The following is a 20,273-nucleotide window of genomic DNA, read 5'->3' as shown; positions in this document are numbered from 1 at the left end:
AGTTTACAAACTGTACTTTCAGGATTGAGGGACCCACGAGAGAAAATTCTTGAAAAAAAAGTTACACTGAAAGGATAGGAAAAACTCTGCCTTGGACAAAGCTGATTTTTGTTGCCTAGCCTGTAAGTCACTAATTGAAGTAACATAGGATATTGTGAAATAGTCTATCAAGAATACAAGAGGTGGACTTCCCTGGTGGCACAGTGGTTAAGAATCCGCCTGCCAATGCAGGGGACACAGGTTCGAGCCCTGGTCCAGGAAGATCCCACATGCCGCGGAGCAACTAAGCCCATGTGCCACAATTACTGAGCCCGCGAGCCACAACTACTGAAGCCCACGTGCCTAGAGCCCGTGCTCCGCAACAAGAGAAGCCATTGGAATGAGAAGCCCACACACCTTGCCACAACTAGAGAAAGTCTGCGTGCAGCAATGAAGACCCAATGCAGCCAAAAAAAAAAAAAAAAAAGTGAAGAGATTACCAAGGCCCAGCCCAAGACAGCTTCCTTAACTGGAGCCTCTGTCCCCATTACTCAACTTCTCTACTTGCTATTCATACCCTTCACATAATTTTCTCAATTCCCAACTAGAGCGCAAGAACCAACCCTAATATGTTTCCTGCATTAGCATCAGTACCTAACACAGAGCTATGTTCATGGTCAGGAGTGGCAGTGTTGCAATGATGGAAAAAATGTGAACTTAACCTCTGTCCTGAACATTAAATGAACTCGTATACACCTCTCCTTCCCCTTGACCTTAAGTAGCTTAGCAGCAATACATGCGAAAGCACAATAAAGGTTCATTAGCAAGAAACTAGGGTCACCTTACTCTACAGCAAAGCTCTCACCAAGGAAAAGCAAGGAAGGATGTATAATAAAATGAAAAATGAAGGTGGTGCCAGGAGGGTCATGATTCTAATTAGTAACGGGAAAAAATAAGAGATGAGTCTTGGGTATATAAAGGCTTGGTGATAAAACATGGTCAAATTCTGGCTTTCAAAGAATGAGGAAGATGTGTCTTATTCCTTAGCAATTGTCTGCTACTATTTTCCATTCTCAAGTGGACTTACATTTATGTTGGTGTCCTGTTACAGTGCTCAGTGCTGTGAGCATCCCTTCACTGCTGCTTCTGAGTGGGCAAGCAGGTCCCCCAGCTTCACTAAGAAAACGTGGAGATCCAGAGGCTTTTACAGAGGGGAGGGGACAGAGTGGCTTATAGTTTGATTACACTATTGTTTTGCAACACGTACCAAGGAAGAGATCACACGGAACAAGAATTAATGTGTTTATTTCTCTCCCAATGAGGTGACTGCTACCTGGATGGCAAACAATGAGAAAAATCTAGTACAGCATAATTAGTAAAACCTGAGGATGACCCTGTCAGTGCCCTAGTCCAATTCAGAATTACAAACACAATCTCACTCAGGAATGCACATTCACCCATGGGAGAGAGCTGCATCAAGGAACTCAATCCCCCCCCCCCCAGTCACTGTGATATTTTATCAAGTTGGCGGATGAGGAACTTACATGAAGTCTTAGAAAGCTGAGCGTGCCCAGGTAAAAAGAAATGTACTTAAGAACCTGAAGACTTAAATTCTAGGCTCAGCTGCCACTAGAATTCCTTGCCTCTGGGTTCTGCTTCTACTCATTCAGAACTCACAGAAATGTCACCTCCTCTGTAAAGTCTCCTAGACCCCCAACTCCTGAACTGAATCCTTAATGTTTACACAGAACTGTACTTGTTCTCCTTCTTCTTAGGATTTGGAAACTACACCATAATCTTTTCTGTATGTGCCTTTCCTGGAAGCTTCTAGAAGGCAGGAATAAGACCTGTCCACCTCTGCTATGCAGGTGCCCAGCACAGTGCTTGATACAGTGCTTAAGTAGGCTCTCAAAAAAGTTCTGCTCAAGGAGGAATGGACGGATTCCTTTCACGGACTTCTATCATTTGACCTGATCTCTCCCATCGTTAAACTCATGTAGACAGGTGCCAATTTGGAATGTCCTTTGGGCTGAAGGTTTTTAAGTTCCATTCTGTCTGAGTCTGAGGAAAGTGTATGGACTCCCATGTGTCCGGTCAGAAGGCGACCTCTCTTTTATCAGACTGTATAACAACTTGTCAAGCTTCCAAGGGCTCTGGCACAGCTTGCAGGTCTCTGATCTCAGCATATGCACTGGCAGATGTTTCTGTTTTTGCCTTGTGCCTTGAGCTAGTACTCAACCTGTTCAGGGCCTTGGTTTTGATACCTCCACAACTGGTTTCTCTGCATTCTTTCACTTACCAAGGCAACAAAACTACTTTCCAGATTGACCAAATGTTCCCTGTTACTGTCTCCAGGAAACAATTTCTAATAAATTATCATTACAATGAAAGTCGGTAAGTCTACTGATTACAATGATGGATGACACTCTACTAATAAAAGCTGAAGACTGTGAAGCTGCAATCTAGTTTCTTACCTGGAAGAAAATGATGTTTGTTTATATATAAATATACATGTATGCAAAAACATTTCAAAACCGTATTCTACTAAATCTTAGAAAAATTTTTAAGTACATGTTTAACTCAAGAAAATCGTGATTCTTCCTGATTAACTTTCAAAAGTTGGGAGGCAGACAGAATGAAAAAACTGAAGCTAGTAATCTGATTTACGTGACCCTTGATAAAGGTAATTCATTTACCAGGACCCACAAAATGGAGGCCGCCCCAGTGGCTTGGCCCACAAATCTAAATCTAAGTCAGCCTGTACTTCACTGTCAAGGAAAGCACCTCACTGTCAAGGAAACCTAAAACACACCAAACAATCCTACGACTCAGCTTCAGTTAGCTCACCTTACCCTAAAAAATTGGACCTGTTAGCCTTATAAGGAAACCCCAGGCCTCCTAGCCAGTCATGCCCTATTTCTCCCAGTTGCCGCTTATAACGCTCTATAAAACTCGCTCTTGGGCCTCCCTGGTGGCGCAGTGGTTGAGAGTCCGCCTGCCGATGCAGGGGATACGGGTTCGTGCCCCGGTCTGGGAGGATCCCATATGCCGCGGAGCGGCTGGGCCCGTGAGCCATGGCCGCTGGGCCTGCGCATCCGGAGCCTGTGCTCCGCAACGGGAGAGGCCACAACAGTGAGAGGCCCGCATATCGCAAAAAGAAAAAAAAAAAAAAAAAAAAAAAAAAACTCGCTCTTGCCCAGAATCCCTCGGTAAGAGCGGTCCACTGTTGTCTGCTGTACTCCCCTAATCCATGGATTGTTCTCCCTTAAGTAAAGGACATCACACTCATTACTAAATTGCATTATTTTTGTCATTTAACAGGCAAAAGCATTAAAATGCTTACAGATGAAAAGTCCCCCAAGAAGTACAACTTGGAAATTCCAGGCCTTTTGAGCACTGAACCTAGCATAGCCTCCCTGAAAAAGATAAGAGATTCATGCAAGGAAACTAGGTAAAAGCCCAACTCCCTCCACCAATTACCTCCAGTGTAAAGTTTAAGATCCTCTGCTCATGGAGGTACACACGACTCTCAGGACCCTTGAAGAGCTTACCTTCTTTTCTCCCCAATCTTGTCTCAGAATGTTTCTCCCTGCTCCCCACATGATGTATATACCAGTCACACCCAAATGTTTGCTAGTCCTCAAATATTCCATGCACTTGCACTTCACTATGCCTCTATGCAGTCTATCCCCTAGAATGCCTTACCCTGCTTATCAGCTCTTCAAACTTCCAGACCCATCAAATGTCACCTCCTCCAGTAAGCTTTCTTTTGCTCTCCTAAGAGGACTTACTTTCTGCTCTGTATTCCCATGGCATATAGCTCATCCTTCTATTATAGAACTTCTCTCACTAGAGTAAAATAATCTGTTTATGTGTTTATCTCCCCACTTTGGAATCCTTGAGGAGTAAAAGCTGTGGCTTCTTGATTGACCCTTAGAATGTGGGAATAATGTTACCTGGTGTTTGCTGAATGAATTAATGAACTAAATATTAAAAAATCCAAATCATGTTGAGTGTTCACTATCTGCAGAGCAATAGAAAATGTTTATATGACAATCAGCTTTTTGTCTAAACTTATACAAATTACATCATTGTTGAACAGTTTAAAAACTAGCAATTTCAATCTGCTTATAGCTGAGATGACCTACTCAATGTCACAGGTGAAAATAAGCATGGACGTCCCCTCTACTGTCCACTTCATATTTTAAAGGAGTAAAAATTTCTGCAACACCAAAAGTAAGAAGCAAGTTGCTTTTGCTTTTCATTTGCTTTCTTTTTTTTTTTTTTTTTTTTTTGTGGTACGCGGGCCTCTCACTGTTGTGGCCTCTCTCGTTGCAGAGCACAGGCTCCGGACGCACAGGCCCAGCGGCCATGGCTCACGGGCCCAGCCGCTCCGCGGCACGTGGGATCTTCCCGGACCGGGGCACGAACCCGTGTCCCCTGCATCGGCAGGGGGACTCTCAACCACTGCACCACCAGGCAAGCCCCATTTGCTTTCTTAATCTTCCAGTGCTGTCAGCCAGAAGGTAAAAGTGAGGGAGTGTGAGGGGAAGAAATTCCTTTTAAAGCAGAACAACCAATATTTGCTGGACTTGTTTCACAGAACATTTAGATGCTCTGGCTCAAATAAGGTGAACAGTAGCACAGAACTGTTTGAGGGTTAAGAGTTTAAGAGAGTGCTGAGCATATAGTAAGTTTCAATAAACAATAACTGTTTTTAGTTATTGAACATATAGAATCTCCCAATAAATTTCATTAATATACAGCTAGTAAGAAGAAAACAAGCCAGAGAATGAGAGGGTAAGTGGGAAGAAAGCGATTAGGAAACTTCACAAATGGCACTACATTTAAGATGTGGCGCAGTGGGTAAGAATCCGCCTGCCAATGCAGAGGACACGGGTTTGAGCCCTGGTCCGGGAAGATCCCACATGCCACGGAACAACTAAGCCCAAACACCATAGCTACGGAGCCTGCGCTCTAGTGCCCACGCGCCTAGAGCCCGAGCTCCACAACAAGAGAAGCCACCGCAATGAGAAGCCCACACACCGCAACGAAGAGTAGCCCCTGCCCGCGTGCAGCAACGAAGACCCAACGCAGCCAAAAATAAATAAATAAATAAATAAATTAAAAAAAAAAAAAGATATTACCAAATGGGCACTTCTCCAGTTGTAAGACTGTAGTGAGCTCTAAGATTACAAATGATTTTTTCATCTGCTGAGCATATTTTATTTATGTACAAGGGCCTTGAAACTGTTAGGATTTGAGGTTTATAAATTACTCCAAGTTTCACACCAAAAGAATTTCCCACCATAAACTGACATTCCCAGCTGCTGGAAGACTGTTGATGGGCTCAAGAAAACTGAAGAAAAAGAAATGAAGCCAGATAAAAGGGAGAAATGGCTCTCACTATGGCAAAGGGAAGGGCCTATCTATGGAGACCCATGATAACTGTCCCTCTCACAGAACAACATGCCAAGTGCACTGCCACTCACAGCTCTCCTTGGCTTCCTTCCATGGGAGCGACTACTGTGGAGCCATCGCATATACCAGAGTCCAGTAAGGATCGCCCTTTCAACCTTGCTCTTCCCTGCACAAAACACACGGTCCCAAAAGAAGTCCTTTTCGGACAAGTTGAGCTCAGATTTCCTGAAGTATCTCAATGTTCCCTACTTAGAACAATATGCATAATATGTGAAGAAACCTTCTGCTAAAGTTTCCCTAAACTTTAGACATGAAAAAATAACAGGAGAGGAATCATTAAGCTGGAAGAGACTTTAGCAGTATATTCACTTTCCCTACTTCCAAAGAAGATAAGCGTAGCAAAAGGTAACTCAATTATAATTTAAAAACTGTCATTAGACATCATATACAGTAAAGCTCTATGCTGGGTGGTAGGGAGAACACAGGAATAAATCAAACACAGTCTCTGCCTAGAGAATAAAATGCTAGACAGACTTAAAAGACCTAGATTCTAATCCTAAATTAGCCTCTGATTAGCTTTCTTTTCTTTTTTTTTTTTTTTTTTTGGCGGTACGCGGGCCTCTCACTGTTGTGGCCTCTCCCATTGCGGGGCACAGGCTCTGGACGCGCAGGCTCAGCGGCCATGGCTCACAGGCCCATCCGCTCCGCAGCATGTGGGATCTTCCCAGACCGGGGCACGAACCCATGTCCCCTGCACCGGTAGGCGGACTCTCAACCACTGCGCCACCAGGGAAGCCCCATCTTTTTTTTTTTTTTTTTTCTTTTTGCGGTATGCGGGCCTCTCACTGTTGTGGCCTCCCCCGTTGCGGAGCACAGGCTCCGGATGCGCAGGCCCAGCGGCCATGGCTCACGGGCCCAGCCGCTCCGCGGCATATGGGATCCTCCCAGACCGGGGCACGAACCCGTATCCCCTGCATCGGCAGGCGGACTCTCAACCACTGCGCCACCAGGGAGGCCCCCATCTTTTTATTTTTAAGAACCTAAAACTTCTGGAAGGTTCCTCTGAGGCAAGAATGAGGAAAGCATGGGCCTTAGAGTCAGAAAGACTTGGGTTTAAATTCTATTTCTGCCACTTCACTATCAGTGTGACCTCAACATGGAGAGCCTCCATTTCCTCACATGTAAAATGGAGAGAATCCTTCAAAGTACTGGTGTGTGTGTGTGTGTGTGTGCATGTGCGTGTGTGTGTACACGACTATCCACCTACCTATCTACAGACAACTAGACACTTAGTATTCACTCAATAGGTGGCAGATGCTATTATTTTTATGGACACCACTAATAATATCTTTACTGTCCAAACACTGAAAACCATGGGTAACACCATCCGACCACAGGAGAGTTAACATGAATGATTCGAAGTGAGGGACAAAAATAAAGTTTACCAAGGCCAGGTCTATTACCAGTCATGCATGAAACATCAGAGCCCATATGAACCCATAAGGGGTTACCCTGCCTAGTTCCCTATCACAAATCCAGGCACTCCCCACTGCACTCAGTCCCCTGCCTCAGAGCCCAGGCTTGCCTAAAGCTCTGCATCTGCACATTCGCCTGCTTTCTGAACATCTCTGAATAAGCATTATTAGAAACATACAAGATCTTGGGAATTCCCTGGCAGTCCAGTGGTTATGACTCCGCACTTTCACTCCCGAGGGTGGGGGTTCAATCCCTAGTCAGGGAACTAAGACCCCACAAGCCGTGAGGCCAAAGAAAAGAGAAGAAACATACAAGATCTGCACAAAGAAAACACCAGCGAGGGACTAAGACACGTAAGCCTGAACACGTGATGTTACTGAATATGGCATGTATTACATGTTGGACAGAAAAACTCAACATACGCAACAACTCTCCCTAGGGTAATCTATACATTTAATGTGATTTCAAGAACAAGACTGACTGGATTTTCCCCCCACAAACCTATGAGCCAATTGTCAAGTTCATATGAAATAATAAACAAGCAAGAATAGTCAGGAAAACTCTGAAAAATAGGGTGACATGTGGGGCTAGACCTATTAGATATTAAAATATATTATTAAGTCACACTGTGTTACTTAGAGCATGACAAAGGCGGCATTTCAGAGGGAGACAGAATATACAAATATAGTGAGACAACCAAGTAATCGTATCTCATATTTCATAAACAAAATATACACACACACACACACAGAAACAAATTAGCAAATTCTAGACTGATCAAAGATTAAAAATGTGAAAATTTTAAAATATTTTTATAAACTCAGAGCAGGGATGGCTTTTATAAACTGGATAATAAAGGAAGTCATTTAAGAAGTAAAACACAAAATACATTTATACCAAGTAATAATTTTTTACCTATTAGATTGGCACACCTTAACAAAAAAGAAAAACCACACTAGTAGGAGAAAGTACAGGGGAACAGGTACTGGTCTACGCTCAGGGTGGGAGTATAGTTCTGGTGCATCTCTGTGCCCTTATGAGGAACAATTTGGCAACACCTACCAAAAAGATAAACATATATTCTTCAAATCAGAGGTTCTAACCCAGAGCCCCATTTTATTATACAGATGTATTTGTATAAGTATGTACGTACGTAAGTATGACATTCTGTATATACAAGATTAGTTTACGCACCTTGTTTCTAATAGAAAAAAAAGGAAAACACCTCCACATCCATCAATAAAGAAGTGGTAAAATACATTAGGGTATCTCCATACAATGAAATACTATACAGCTATTTAAAAAGACTGAGGCCCCTTTCTTTGTACTGATTTGTAAAGAGCTCTAAAATAATTAGGCTTACAAATCAAGGTACACATCAGTATGCATGATATGTCTCACTTTTATAAAATCAGGAAATATATGTATCATTGATTCTTTATGCGTAAATTGTCTGGAAGGACTGTAAGACATTGTTAACACTGGTTGCTTGTGGAGAGGGAAACTTGGATGGGGGTTAACAGAGGGAGGCAGACTTACATTTTACTGCATATCCTGTTCTACCATGTGAATGTATTAACCTATTCAAAAGTTAATTTTTGAAAATCTTAATTTTACCTACCAAAATAAAAAAAGTATAGATTGTTTTTAGGGAAGGGGTGTGATAGAATTTAGAGAAGATATTTTGTCCAAGATACATCACTCCCTCCTCAGCCACTCTACAAGGTTACTCCTAACACATGTTGCTGAGGGTGGCCTGGTCAAGGTAGGAGCCCAAAAGTTCTACAGCACCTGGCTTGCCTCCTCAAGAATCAGAATAAATCCTCTTCCTACATTTTTCAGTAATACTGAGCTAAAAGAGATGCCTAAGTTTCAGAAAACTTACATGTTATCCTTTAATTACCACTGAAACCAAAGAACTGGTCTAGAACCTAAAACTAATGAACTGGAGAGAGGGCTGGGAATCTCTAATGAAAGCTGGAAAGCACCTTACATACAACATCATTTTCTGCCTTGGCAACAGGGTAGCTAATGGAAGATAAAAACCGAAAAGATCAGAATGTCTTATGCAAATAATAGCTTCTAGCATTCTCTATTCACACGACACACGTTCCTTACTGGGTACATATTCATGCATAGCACAAGCTTTACCCAAAACAAGTCCATACCATGCAGAACACCATCTCATGATGAAGCCTCTCCAAAAGCCTAACTGGCTACACCAAGGCCAACCAGTGTTTTTTCATTTCTGGAGTTAGTAGCTGCATCATGCAAGCTGGGAAACAGTGATTAAGTAATAGCATCATTTTTAGGCTGTGAACAACCTCAAAGGCCATGATTAGATGTATACTTTTCAGGGGAAAAAAAAACCTTAACATTTCTAAATCTTAAAGGAATCATCATCTTCTCAGTCTCCTCTCAATTACTTCACTGATTAGAGGCAAAAAGGGCAAAATTATGAGGAATCCTATATGGGCAAGTTTTACAGACTTGCCCATGGATATGGACTATGTTCCATGGACACAGGCTATGCCCAAACTCTAACCCCTGTGAAACCGTGGGCCAATGGCTGTAAGCAACAAACTGGTAAAAGATAGAGCTGCATCACTGAGAGATCATTTCCCACTTCTAGAAACACAAATAAAGTCTGTGCCTACCAATCTGGGTGGAGGCTACCATAAGGGCTTCATTTTCATTCAATCCAAAAGCAATTTGGATATTTAGTCCCACCAGCACAAGTTACCTATGTATACTGGAAAAGAAAAATCCCCCCCCACACACAGCTGGACATGAAATGTTTTCTTTCCTCTTGTGAATCCTTATACAAAATAATGATATGATTAAAATTTGGCTGTAAACTTTACACATAGGAGGCACACTTTTTTTTTTTTAATTTAAGAATATTGTGGATGGTGATAGGCTTTCTGCTAAACAATTTATTGTTTGAAATTCAACTTCCCCTGAAAGTCAAGGTTCAGTGCTGGGTAAAAAGGCATGCAACCAAGTCACCAGCCTCCCAAGCTGGACACAAGGCATGCCTTTGCTGCAGAAAACACATAATTAGCAGTTACAGGTCTTCATGCCAACAAACCAATGGTTAACAAGAATGATTAGAGTCTGGATGGAACCAAGCACAAGCTCTTTGCCTTTCTGATGCTGACCAAAAGCCACAAGCACACACATTTCCCCACGGCAGGTTCATACCACTGGACTTGAGTTGCTTGGATCGCTCTCGTTCCTGGACTGTAGATTTTGGTAAAAGTGGAGTGAGTCCTCGGGACTTGGTGGGTCTCATGTAGCCTTTCATGGGTTCTGCTGCTCTGCTTTTATCTTCCTTCTTCCCTTGTCCCAGTGCCTTTGGTTCAGATTTTTCTGTCATTTTCTCAGGTGTCTCCAAGATCTTGTCTTTGGGTTCTGGGAGTTGAAGAGCCCTGGAAGCAGTCACTACTAACTCATCTACCACCCTTGAAGGAGTCACTTCAACTTTGCCATCTAAGACACCTGACTGGAGTTCTGGTGGTGCCAAGGAAACACATGCCATTTCTCTGATTTCAGAATCCAGACTGATTTCTTCCAATTTATCCTTTTCACTTTCTGGAGGCAAAAGAGTCGTATCTACCTCCTTATTCAAACTATCTGGGCCCTGGGAATCTCTATTTTCAGCACGTTGGTCCTCACAGAAACTGGGCTTTTGTGCTTTGTCTCCCATTAGGTCAAGAATTGGAACTGGAGCAGAACCTTCCTCAGACTCTTTCTGTTTGTTTACTGGACATGTTGGAAAATTACTGCTATCTGCACATGCTTCTAGGACTCTGACCCCACCTGCCAGGCTTTGATCTTCTATGAGCACGCCAGAAAGAAGGTGCCCCTCTGCTGGCTCTGTGGTTTCCTCTACTGAGTGCTTTGATGCACCACTGGGCACTGACTCAGATTCTCCTATCACATGCCCTTTGTCTACCCCTGCTTCATTTTTCATGGGACCAGCAAGCTCACCTTTATTCTGAAGACAGCTAACTCCATGGTTGTTAAGTGTTTCTATGGCTGCTGTCAGAGTTAGGGCAACTCCTCCTGTGCTCATAGAGGGCACAACAGCACAGGGAGCCTTGGGTCTTTCTTCATCTGGGACTCCAACTTTGCTGCAATTATCTACCTCTAATAATTTGGAAATCTGGGCTGGAGCTGTCTCTTGCCCACTTTCTGCCAAGGTGTCTGGAAATGAATCACTTTCCTTTACTACTTGAAAAGTAGAAGGGGGCAGTTTTTCACAGGCTGCTGACTCCTGAGCCTCTAGGGGGACTGTCTTATTCATCAACCCTGGTGGTGTTCTAGGGCAGGTAAATGTAATATTTCTATTTTCATCCACATAGCCCATTCCTTCAATTCTGTGGTCCCCTATGGTTTCCATGGGAACATGTATTTTTGTTGCATCTATCTTATTCTCCAGAATGTGCTTCTCAGGGAAACTATTTTTAATCTTTTTGCTTTTTCCATCATTACTCCTTTTATTTGGTTTGTCAGCAACTGCAGTATGTCCCTTGGCCACACCTGTCTTATTCTCCTCAGATGGTACTGAAGGAACAAATCCTGCCCCCTGGATTTGGTCTTGGCAGCTCACATCTGTCACCTTGGTAGCTGGTTCAGTAACAGCAAAATCCTTGCCTGTGTTTGTTTTGTTCCTGCCAAGAGCCCCAAGCTTAGAAGAATTAACCTCAACATTTCTACCCTTTTGGTCAACTCCTTCCACTGTGGGTGTATCTGATATACGTGAGAACAAAGGGTCATGATTTATGGGGAAAGTAAGTTCTAATTCTCTGTTTTGATGGGGAGTACTACCAATACCCCCACCCTTCCCTACAAAAGGTGGGTTGAGGATTTCTTCCTTTCTCTCCATTCTAGCAGGCTGTGTGGAATAACTATTTTTAAACTTTTTGTTTTTGTCTTCCCTGCCTCTTTTTGTAGGCTTTTCAGAAATCCAAGGAGCTGCCTCATGATCCATCCAAGGACATTTTTCCTCCTCGCTCTGGTTGCCGACACGCATGTCTATGGCTACAGTTCCTCTTTCTGTTCTAGCACCGGAAGTCTGAATCATGCCTGACCCATCTCCCAAAGGAATCAACGCCTGCAAGGTGCCTGCCACCCTCAGGTCAGTCATCTCCTTAGGGTCCCGCATCACCACTGCCTCAGTGAGCTCAGCCACGGTCCCTGGTTGCTCTGAAGAACCCAGCCCCAGCTCCTCGCTTTTATCCATTCTTTCCGTTTTAGGCGCTGGCTCACTTGGCACAAGAACAGCTCTGCTGTCCTTCTGGCTGTCCGCAAGCAACAGCAGCTCAGACCTTGCTCTCACCTTCCCAGAACTTGCTCTCATCTTCCCAGAACTTCCCTTTCCCTTCCTGCTTTTGCCATCACCTGCCATTCTCTTAAATGGTTCATTCCCTAGTCCAGGAACCTGAGCTAACACCATGTCCTGCGGCTGCTCAGAAGCAAAGATGCTGTTCTCCTGTCTTTCCTTGGGAATACTTTCCTTTTTTAGTTCTTTAACCTCTTCAGCTCCCTCAGAAAACTCTTTCTGTTTGTCATTCTGCAGTTTAGTCATTTTACTTTCATCATTCCCTTCTTTTAGACTACTTACTAATGGATTACCTGCTGTCAAAGTGGGTATGGAATTAGGCAGTTCTTTTGCTGCTTTGGGTTTTGAAACTCCACCCACAGCCTCTTGGTCCAAGACAGGAGAGGAACCCTCTTTGGGTCTGATCTCCAAAGGAATTTCTACTTTGTGTGAAAAAACTTCTGTCAGGGGTCCTTTCAGATTGAGGGAGCCTACTGTCTGGTTTTTATCCACAGGAGTCTTGAGGTGGGGTGCGGGCTGTGGTTTGCACTCATCTTGCTGCAGCAATTTCTTGTCTTGGCTCTGTGGTGCTGACTTGTTACCTCTCACCTCTGCCTCTACTCTCAGTTTGGGCTGAGAATTTACTGCAGTTTTCGGGGGTTCTTCCAAAGGACACAAAGGAATGCTGAGACCCTGTGAAACAAAGTTCTCAGCTACCAGTTTGGCTGCTCTGGAGTCAATTTCACATCCCTTTTTCAAGTTTTCTCTGGATACCAGTCCATGTTCTGTGCCCACAGTGGTAGGTTGGCTGGGGGGAACACCTGACTTTTGTGGGTCAGTGGCAAAGGGATGACCTTTAGGCTCATCTGCATTGTCATCATCCCAAGGTCCCCCAGCCCGGGGCTGAGAGTATCTCTTTTGCTTTGGTTTCTTCTTTTTTTTCTTCATCATCATTGGTGTTCTTTCTATATCCCAGGACTCCCTGCCAAGATCCCTCTGGGGTTCAAGGAAGTCACCATGAATAGTTTTCCTCTGGTTCCCAGGCTCACCACAGGAAGACGAACCAGAAACCCAACCCAACTCAGACAAAGGGCAGGGGCCCAGCCCAGGATCAAGAGTCTTCCGTGGAGAAGAGCCTCCCAGCAGCTCAGGAGGGACCCTGGTAAGCCTGGGCCGGGCGGGCCGGGCGGACCTGCGATCACTGGGTCTGCACGCTTTTTTGGCTTGTGTGGGAAGGGTACCTGCAATACATGAAGTTGGCCAAAATTCCAAACAGAAAACCCCTTGTTATTGTTTCTTTAAGAAAGTGTCCATTTAGTGACTCATTTAAGTAGTCTATTTTCACCAACCCACATACCAATTCATTTAGGAAAACAGTTTTTTTCCAAAACATTTCTCACTCTTAACTGGGATTAGTAAATATTTAACAAAAATCAAAGATCATCATCTTGGGTAAAGACTTTTTTTTTACAAAATGTATTTACAAAATATTCGAAACTTGATAAAAGAAATTCAAACAGAGATCTTCTAATCTGTATAATAAGCACCTACTGCCTATAAATCTCCTCTGATACTTATTTATATTTGTTATTATTTTTAATAAGTACATAATTCCCAGGATAGTAACAAGATGGTAAGCTCCTCTTTTTGGTGACATTGATTAATTGATTGAGTATGATTTTACAATTCTAAGAGTCTGTCACCAATATTATACTAATTACTTATCAGTATTATACCGATTGCTTGTTAAACAGACCAGAAGGACAGAATTATACTTCTTTTAAAAAAAAAAGAAAGAAAAAAAGAAAAGATACTGAATTAGTATTTTGTCCAGAGAAAAAGTCACATTATTTCAGAACCAGAGCCTCCTACTTTGAAACACAAATGTACTAGATTTCAATGTTCTGTTGCTAAAGGTACTTCCCAAAAGACAGAGATATATACATAATGCCAAGTATAGGATAATGAATTAAAACAATTAGGATGAGCACCCTTGGAAAAGTTTCAGGAAGTCAATTAGTCCAACCTCCTGCCTCTAAGTCAATGAATGCAGTATGGATCCAAGATCCTGGAAAGAGACCCGGTGAGAGCAGGTCTAGGACAACCCTTGTCAAGTTTGATGCAATAAATGACCTCACAGAATATTAAAATACTTAAATAGTGACTTCTGTCCTTATCTTTATCCCTCCAATGTCCTCCAAATCCTACCCTTTACTTAATACCTCAGGCCAATTATTTTTTTTCCTGAAAAATTGCTAGGCTTTAGCAACCCACAGCATTTATAACATTTAACTTGGCAATTAATCAGCAGCTATTTGGTGCCATTTCTAATACTATTTAATTCAATTATTATATAAATCTTTGGTTTCAGAGTTCACGCCTGGGAACTTCTCTCACTATGCAGGCTAGAAAAGGACCAGGACCCAGGCCTAAGTACCTGTGTGCCTTAGCATGGTGTATACACAATAAGGACTTGAGAAATCTTTAATGATATGTTGAGTCACTAAAACAATATTTTAAAAATCATACATTTATTTAGCTCCCACTTGGTTCTAGACAGTGTTCAAAGCAGTAGAGATTCCAAGTGTAGTAAATCTTGGTCCCTGCCCTCAAGTTCACGATCTCACCACAATCACAGAAAAGGAGGCAGAGAATCACTAGGTTGATAATCACATGCACGTGCTTCTGGCTTACCATCAAAAATGTATAAAGCTCACTGAAATCTGTTTAAGAAAGACAGCTGACTTCGTAAACGGTCCTGCTGATCACCACCTTATAACCAGGAACAATGTCTTCCACCACCTCCCCATCTTTCCCAGTTTAAGCGTTTTCAAACAGGCCACCTGGTTTTCCTGACATACCTGAGGTCTCTGAAGGAAGTTCAGAAGGTTGACTACTGAACGGTTTCTTTTGCTCTAGTTCCTCTGGCACAGAATCCTCATCTGTTGGCAAGTTGTGCTTTTGGCCCATGGCTGTGACTGCTTCTAAAGGTAAAAGCAAAAACCACACAGGTTTCAGAGAAGCACCATTTCAGCTACTTCTCCACCTTCCAGAAATTGGAAACGGACACAGTTTTTGAGGAATGAGGGATGCTCCTATGAGGGCAGGAGAGAAATGGAGTGGCATTTGGAAGGGGGAGTTGGGAGGGTTGGGTTTTTTTTTTTAAAAGAAGGGAAAAATAACAAATGTTTTTATGGTGGTGGGAATGATCCAATGTAAAGGGGGAAAAACATGGTGAGAGGCAAGAAAAGAGAATGGCCAGGGCAATGTGTGTAAGCAGACAAGAGAAGACGGGATCTAGTGCAAGACAAAGATGCTGCCCCTCATGACTAGGAGCAGGGACTGTTTGCTGATGGCAACAGGAGGGAAGGCAGAGTCTATGGATAAAGATACAAGTAGTTAGGTAGATGAGAGAGTGGAAGTTTGTGAATGTTCTCTTTTATTGCTTCAATCATCTATAAGAAAAACAGGAAGATGAGCACAGAACAAGGATGGAGAAGGTGTTGGCGGTTGGAGGAGGGTAAAGGTGAGAAAGAACTGTTTAGGGGAGCAGTAATGTGTATAGACTTGCGAAGTACAGTGTGACTGACTGTCTTTATTTTACCTGGCATGACGTTTGTCCCTTACCCTTCTGGAGATTACACCCTTGTAGACAAATACTGCAAGTAAGTGTAAGCCCATACCTGCTGAAATCATGAGAGGAGGTACAGCTGACTGTCCTTCATCCTGGAGAGATTTTAACTGGGAATCTTCACTTGTTTCTTCCTGTGTCCGTGCAGTTTCCACGTCCTTAACAGGAACTGGTGCCACCTCTGCTTCTGAGGATGCTGCAACATCCTTGGCTGGAGCCACATTGTTGGCCAGGGTCACCTCCGTTTGTAGGGGTAGAGCCACATTCTTGCCCAGGGCCATCTCTGTTTCTGGAGATGAAACCACGTCCTTGCCCAGGGCCACCTCTGTTTCTTGAGGTGGAGCCACGTCCTTGCTCAGGGCCATCTCTACTTCTGGGGGTGGAGCCATGTCCTTGACTGGGGTGACTTCTGTTTCTGGAGGTGCAGCCATGTCCTTGACTAGGGCCACCTCTGTTTCTGGGGATAGTACCATATCCCCAGTCAGGGCCACCTCTGTTTCTGAGGACAGGGCTACCTCCTTGGCTGAGGATATTTCTGTGGATGACACAACGTCCTCATCCAGTGGCGCCTCTATTTCTGAAAGTGATTCTACACCCTTGGGTGGGGCCACCTCTCGGTCTGTAGGTGGTATCATGCCCTCAGCTGGGGCCAAATCCATTTTTACAGGTGGTGTCCTCTCTGTTTCTTTGAACAGTAGTATGTCCTTGGCTGGGGTTACCTCTGTTTCTGTGGGCAGTATCATGTCCTTGGCCAAAGACACATTTGTTTCTGTGGGCAATACATCGTCCTTAACTGGGGTTGCCTCTGTTTCTAGGGGTAGTACCACGTCCTTTACTAAGGCCATATCTGGTTCGATGGATGATTCCATGTCCTTGGCCAGGGCCACATCTGGTTCGGTAGGTGGTTCCGTGTCTTTAGCCAATGCCACCTCTGTTTCTGTGGCTGGCGCCACATCCTTGGCCAGGACCATCTCTGACTCTCGAGATGGTGCCATGTTAGCAGGCTTCAGTCCCATCATCATTTCCAATGCTTTTGCTGGTGCTCTCTCTTCTGCTGATGCCATTTCTACCTCCTCAGCAGGCTCTAAGGGAAATAAATTGGACATTTAGGATCCATCATTGTCTGCTCATAGCTCTTCATTCAAAACTTACTTTCTTAGGGCATGAGAGTATCTGGCTTTTGTGACCATAACATCCTAAACATAACTAAAAAGCTGTCCACTTAATGCATTTGTGCCTACTCTTCGACAGTCCTGATACTTAGAAGAATAGAATACTGGCAGAACAAAGAGTGGAGGAGGAAAGGCAAAGGAGAGAAAAAAACACAGGTCCAAAAAACCAACACAGGTACACAATTAGTGTCAGGAAGGGAACCTGTGGGATATCAAGAAAACTCCCCAGGGCCTCCCTGGTGGCGCAGTGGTTGAGAGTCCGCCTGCCGATGCAGGGGATACGGGTTCGTGCCCCGGTCTGGGAGGATCCCATATGCCGCGGAGCGGCTGGGCCCGTGAGCCGTGGCCGCTGAGCCTGTGCGTCCGGAGCCTGTGCTCTGCAGCGGGAGAGGCCACAACAGTGAGAGGCCCGCGTACAGCAAAAAAAAAAAAAAAAAAAAAAAGAAAACTCCCCAGAGTTCTAAATCTGCCCTGAATTACAGAGGGATTGTCTTTGCCCATTGGCCCTAAGTGTTATATTTCAACTACAACTTAATTCCTCCAGCTTTGAAATCAGTAATTTAAGTTTAGAAACATCTGTGACAGTTGTGAAAATTTTACCTACCTATACTGCTGCACAAGGCTCAAAAATGTCTGATGCTTTATATTGATTATTGATACTGTAACTATTAAGTGATAAACAGGGATCCTAATAATGTACCTGCTGTAGGCTGCAGAGGCTGTGTAATGGCCTCAGGGGAAATGAAGGATTCTGAACGTGGAGGGTTTGGAGCTTCCACAGACCACCCCTGAGGAACAACAGCTGCAGGAGCAAATGTGTCACAGGGAAACACACCTAATATTGAAACACAAATACATTTTTCAGACTCAGTCAACATTGGGGAAAAAAGACATTTGATATTTAAAACCAGCTTTATATATTGCCATAAAGACATAGGCCAGGGCTTCCCTGGTGGCGCAGTGGTTGAGGGTCCGCCTGCCGATGCGGGGGACACAGATTCGTGCCCCATTCCGGGAGGATCCCACATGCCGCGGAGTGGCTGGGCCCGTGAGCCATGGCCGCTGAGCCTGCGCATCTGGAGCCTGTGCTCCGCAGCGGGAGAGGCCACGGCAGTGAGAGGCCCGCGTACTGCAAAAAAAAAAAAAAAAAAAAAAAAAGACATAGGCCAAAAGGACCAACGAGAAACAAAGCAAGAAAGTTTTGAAGTAAAAACCGCTGACATTCTCCAGGTTTTGGCTAATTGTTAGGCTGTTGCGCTGCTGATTGACATTGACTGGCCACCTTCTACAATGTTTTACAAAGATTCAGAAACACCAAAGAATAGGGAGGGTGGGAGGGAGACGCAAGAGGGAGGAGATATGGGGATATATGTATTTGTATAGCTGATTCACTTTGTTATAAAGCAGAAATTAACACACCATTGTAAAGCAATTATACTCCAATAAAGATATTTTAAAAATAAATAAATAAAAAATAGCAAAGGATGAGCTCTTGCTCCTACATCACAACTGATAGAATGTAACATACAGTAAGGGACAGTGAATCAGTTTCCTCATCTGTACAGTGAGATTAACATACAACCCTTTCCAACATTAGAAGACACTTTTGTGAAAATGCTTTGTAAATTATTAAGAACTAGACAGATGTAAAAGCATTATTATTATGCTGTCCTCTGCCAGACCTAATATCACATGGGATTTAGTATCGCCTGGTCCTTGCCATCAAGATTATTACAATTTAGTAGAGAGGCAAGACAGACATATATCAAATAAGGTAAACTGTGTAGTATGGACTAAATGCTATAAGAATTTCAAAAGAACCATGAGACCAGCACAGTCACAGAAGGCTTCAGAGAAGAAGCAAGAGCAGGAAGAGAGGAGAGAGTAGTCAATTTCAAGGATGGAGAGCTCACTGAGCAAAGAAAAGAACGAGGATGCCAACAGGACAAGAATGTTTCTGGGACTATGAGATTAGTCTGATTCAAACAGATCTTGTATACCAGAGAGGGAAAATGGGATTAGAACAAACAGTAGAAGAAAGAATCCAGAAAACCAGAGAATTTAAAGAAAAAAAAGTGTGGGGGGGGTACTGTCTTAAGGTCTTAAACATAAAAATGAGACAATGAATACAAAACAGGGAGTCAGATGATCAGGTATATTCAGATTTAATTTTAAAGGGGAGCAGGAAGTCTGATAGGTGACTACTGAGGTGGTCTAGGTATGAAGTGATAGGGGCTTGCACTGGGGTAAAGCAGAGGGAGCACAAAGGAAGAGAAGAAAGATGCTGTAAAGAAAGAAGTCAATGCAACTAAGTGACTGCCTAGGTAGTGAGCTGAAAAAACAGGAGTCAAAACCAAAATCAAATCAGGAGACTAGATGGATAGCATCAAAGTCAACTCATTTAACATCCCTCTTGCAAGAGATCATCAGGCCAAAGAAAAGCATAAGTGAAACATATAACTACTAGCCAGGATCTTTACAAATACAAAATTATACGCATTATTTGAAGTGGGACTTACTGATGATGGGTACTGAAGGAAACCAGAACATGTTACCCCAAAATATGCCCCTTTGACATAAAAATTTTGAGCTGAAGGCAATTAAGCAAACAGCAAATTGAGAAAAAGCTCCTCCCTTTTTGCCTAAAGGCAGGACATAAATTTTCCTTTCACTGGCAAGAGACACTTATCAGGCCAGACATGGCACCAAAGGAATATGCAAACAAACCTGACTCCATTAGTTCCCTCCCATATACTTACCTTCCCGAAGTATGACTCTTGGAAGTATAAAATTGCTTTCCTTTATCCTGTCATTTCTCTACAAATTTAATATTCTTTGTTGAGGATGCTACACAAACTGAATTTCTTTCTTTTATTAAATAAATTTATTTATTTTGTTTTTTTATTTATATATTTTTGACTGTGTTGGGTCTTCGTTGCTGCACACGGACTTTCTCTAGTTGCAGCGAGCAGGGGCTACTCTTCGTTGAGGTGCGCCGGCTTTTCCTTGTGAAGCATGAGCTTCTAGGCCCGTGGGCTTCAGTAGTTGTGGCACACGGGCTCAGTAGTTGTGGCTCGCAGGCTCTAGAGCGCAGGGCAGTGATTCTGGCGCAAGGGCTTAGCTCCTCTGCAGCATGTGGGATCTTCCCAGACCAGGGCTCGAACCCATGTCCCCTGCATTGGCAGGCGGATTCTCAACCACTGTGCCACCAGGGAAGTCCCAAACTGAATTTCTAAGCTACACCTTTGAGTTACTTTCCTCCCATGTG

The 20,273-nt window shown here is 43.4% G+C and overlaps 1 protein-coding gene across 12 annotated transcripts in view; it reads right to left on the bottom strand.

The window, feature by feature from the left end:
• The window catches only part of MAP4 (microtubule associated protein 4), a 170,668-nt gene that overhangs the window by 30,388 nt on the left and 120,007 nt on the right, over positions 1 to 20,273 (bottom strand). For 5 of the 12 annotated variants that reach the window (XM_082637953.1, XM_082637952.1, XM_082637948.1 and 2 more), the window contains exons 6-9: positions 17,706 to 17,840; positions 15,886 to 16,917; positions 15,064 to 15,186; positions 10,081 to 13,443 (exon numbers count right to left, since the gene is read on the bottom strand). In XM_082637953.1, the coding sequence (XP_082494079.1) occupies positions 10,081 to 13,443; positions 15,064 to 15,186; positions 15,886 to 16,917; positions 17,706 to 17,840 (4,653 nt within the window). The remainder of the gene's footprint in view (positions 1 to 10,080; positions 13,444 to 15,063; positions 15,187 to 15,885; positions 16,918 to 17,705; positions 17,841 to 20,273) is intronic. The other 7 variants (XM_082637954.1, XM_082637955.1, XM_082637945.1 and 4 more) reach the window with 4 other exon arrangements.

The sequence above is a fragment of the Mesoplodon mirus genome (genome assembly GCF_964341445.2).
Source record: "Mesoplodon mirus genome assembly, chromosome: 12".
Taxonomy (NCBI): domain Eukaryota; kingdom Metazoa; phylum Chordata; class Mammalia; order Artiodactyla; family Ziphiidae; genus Mesoplodon; species Mesoplodon mirus.
This window is presented reverse-complemented; position numbering and strand designations above follow the sequence as displayed.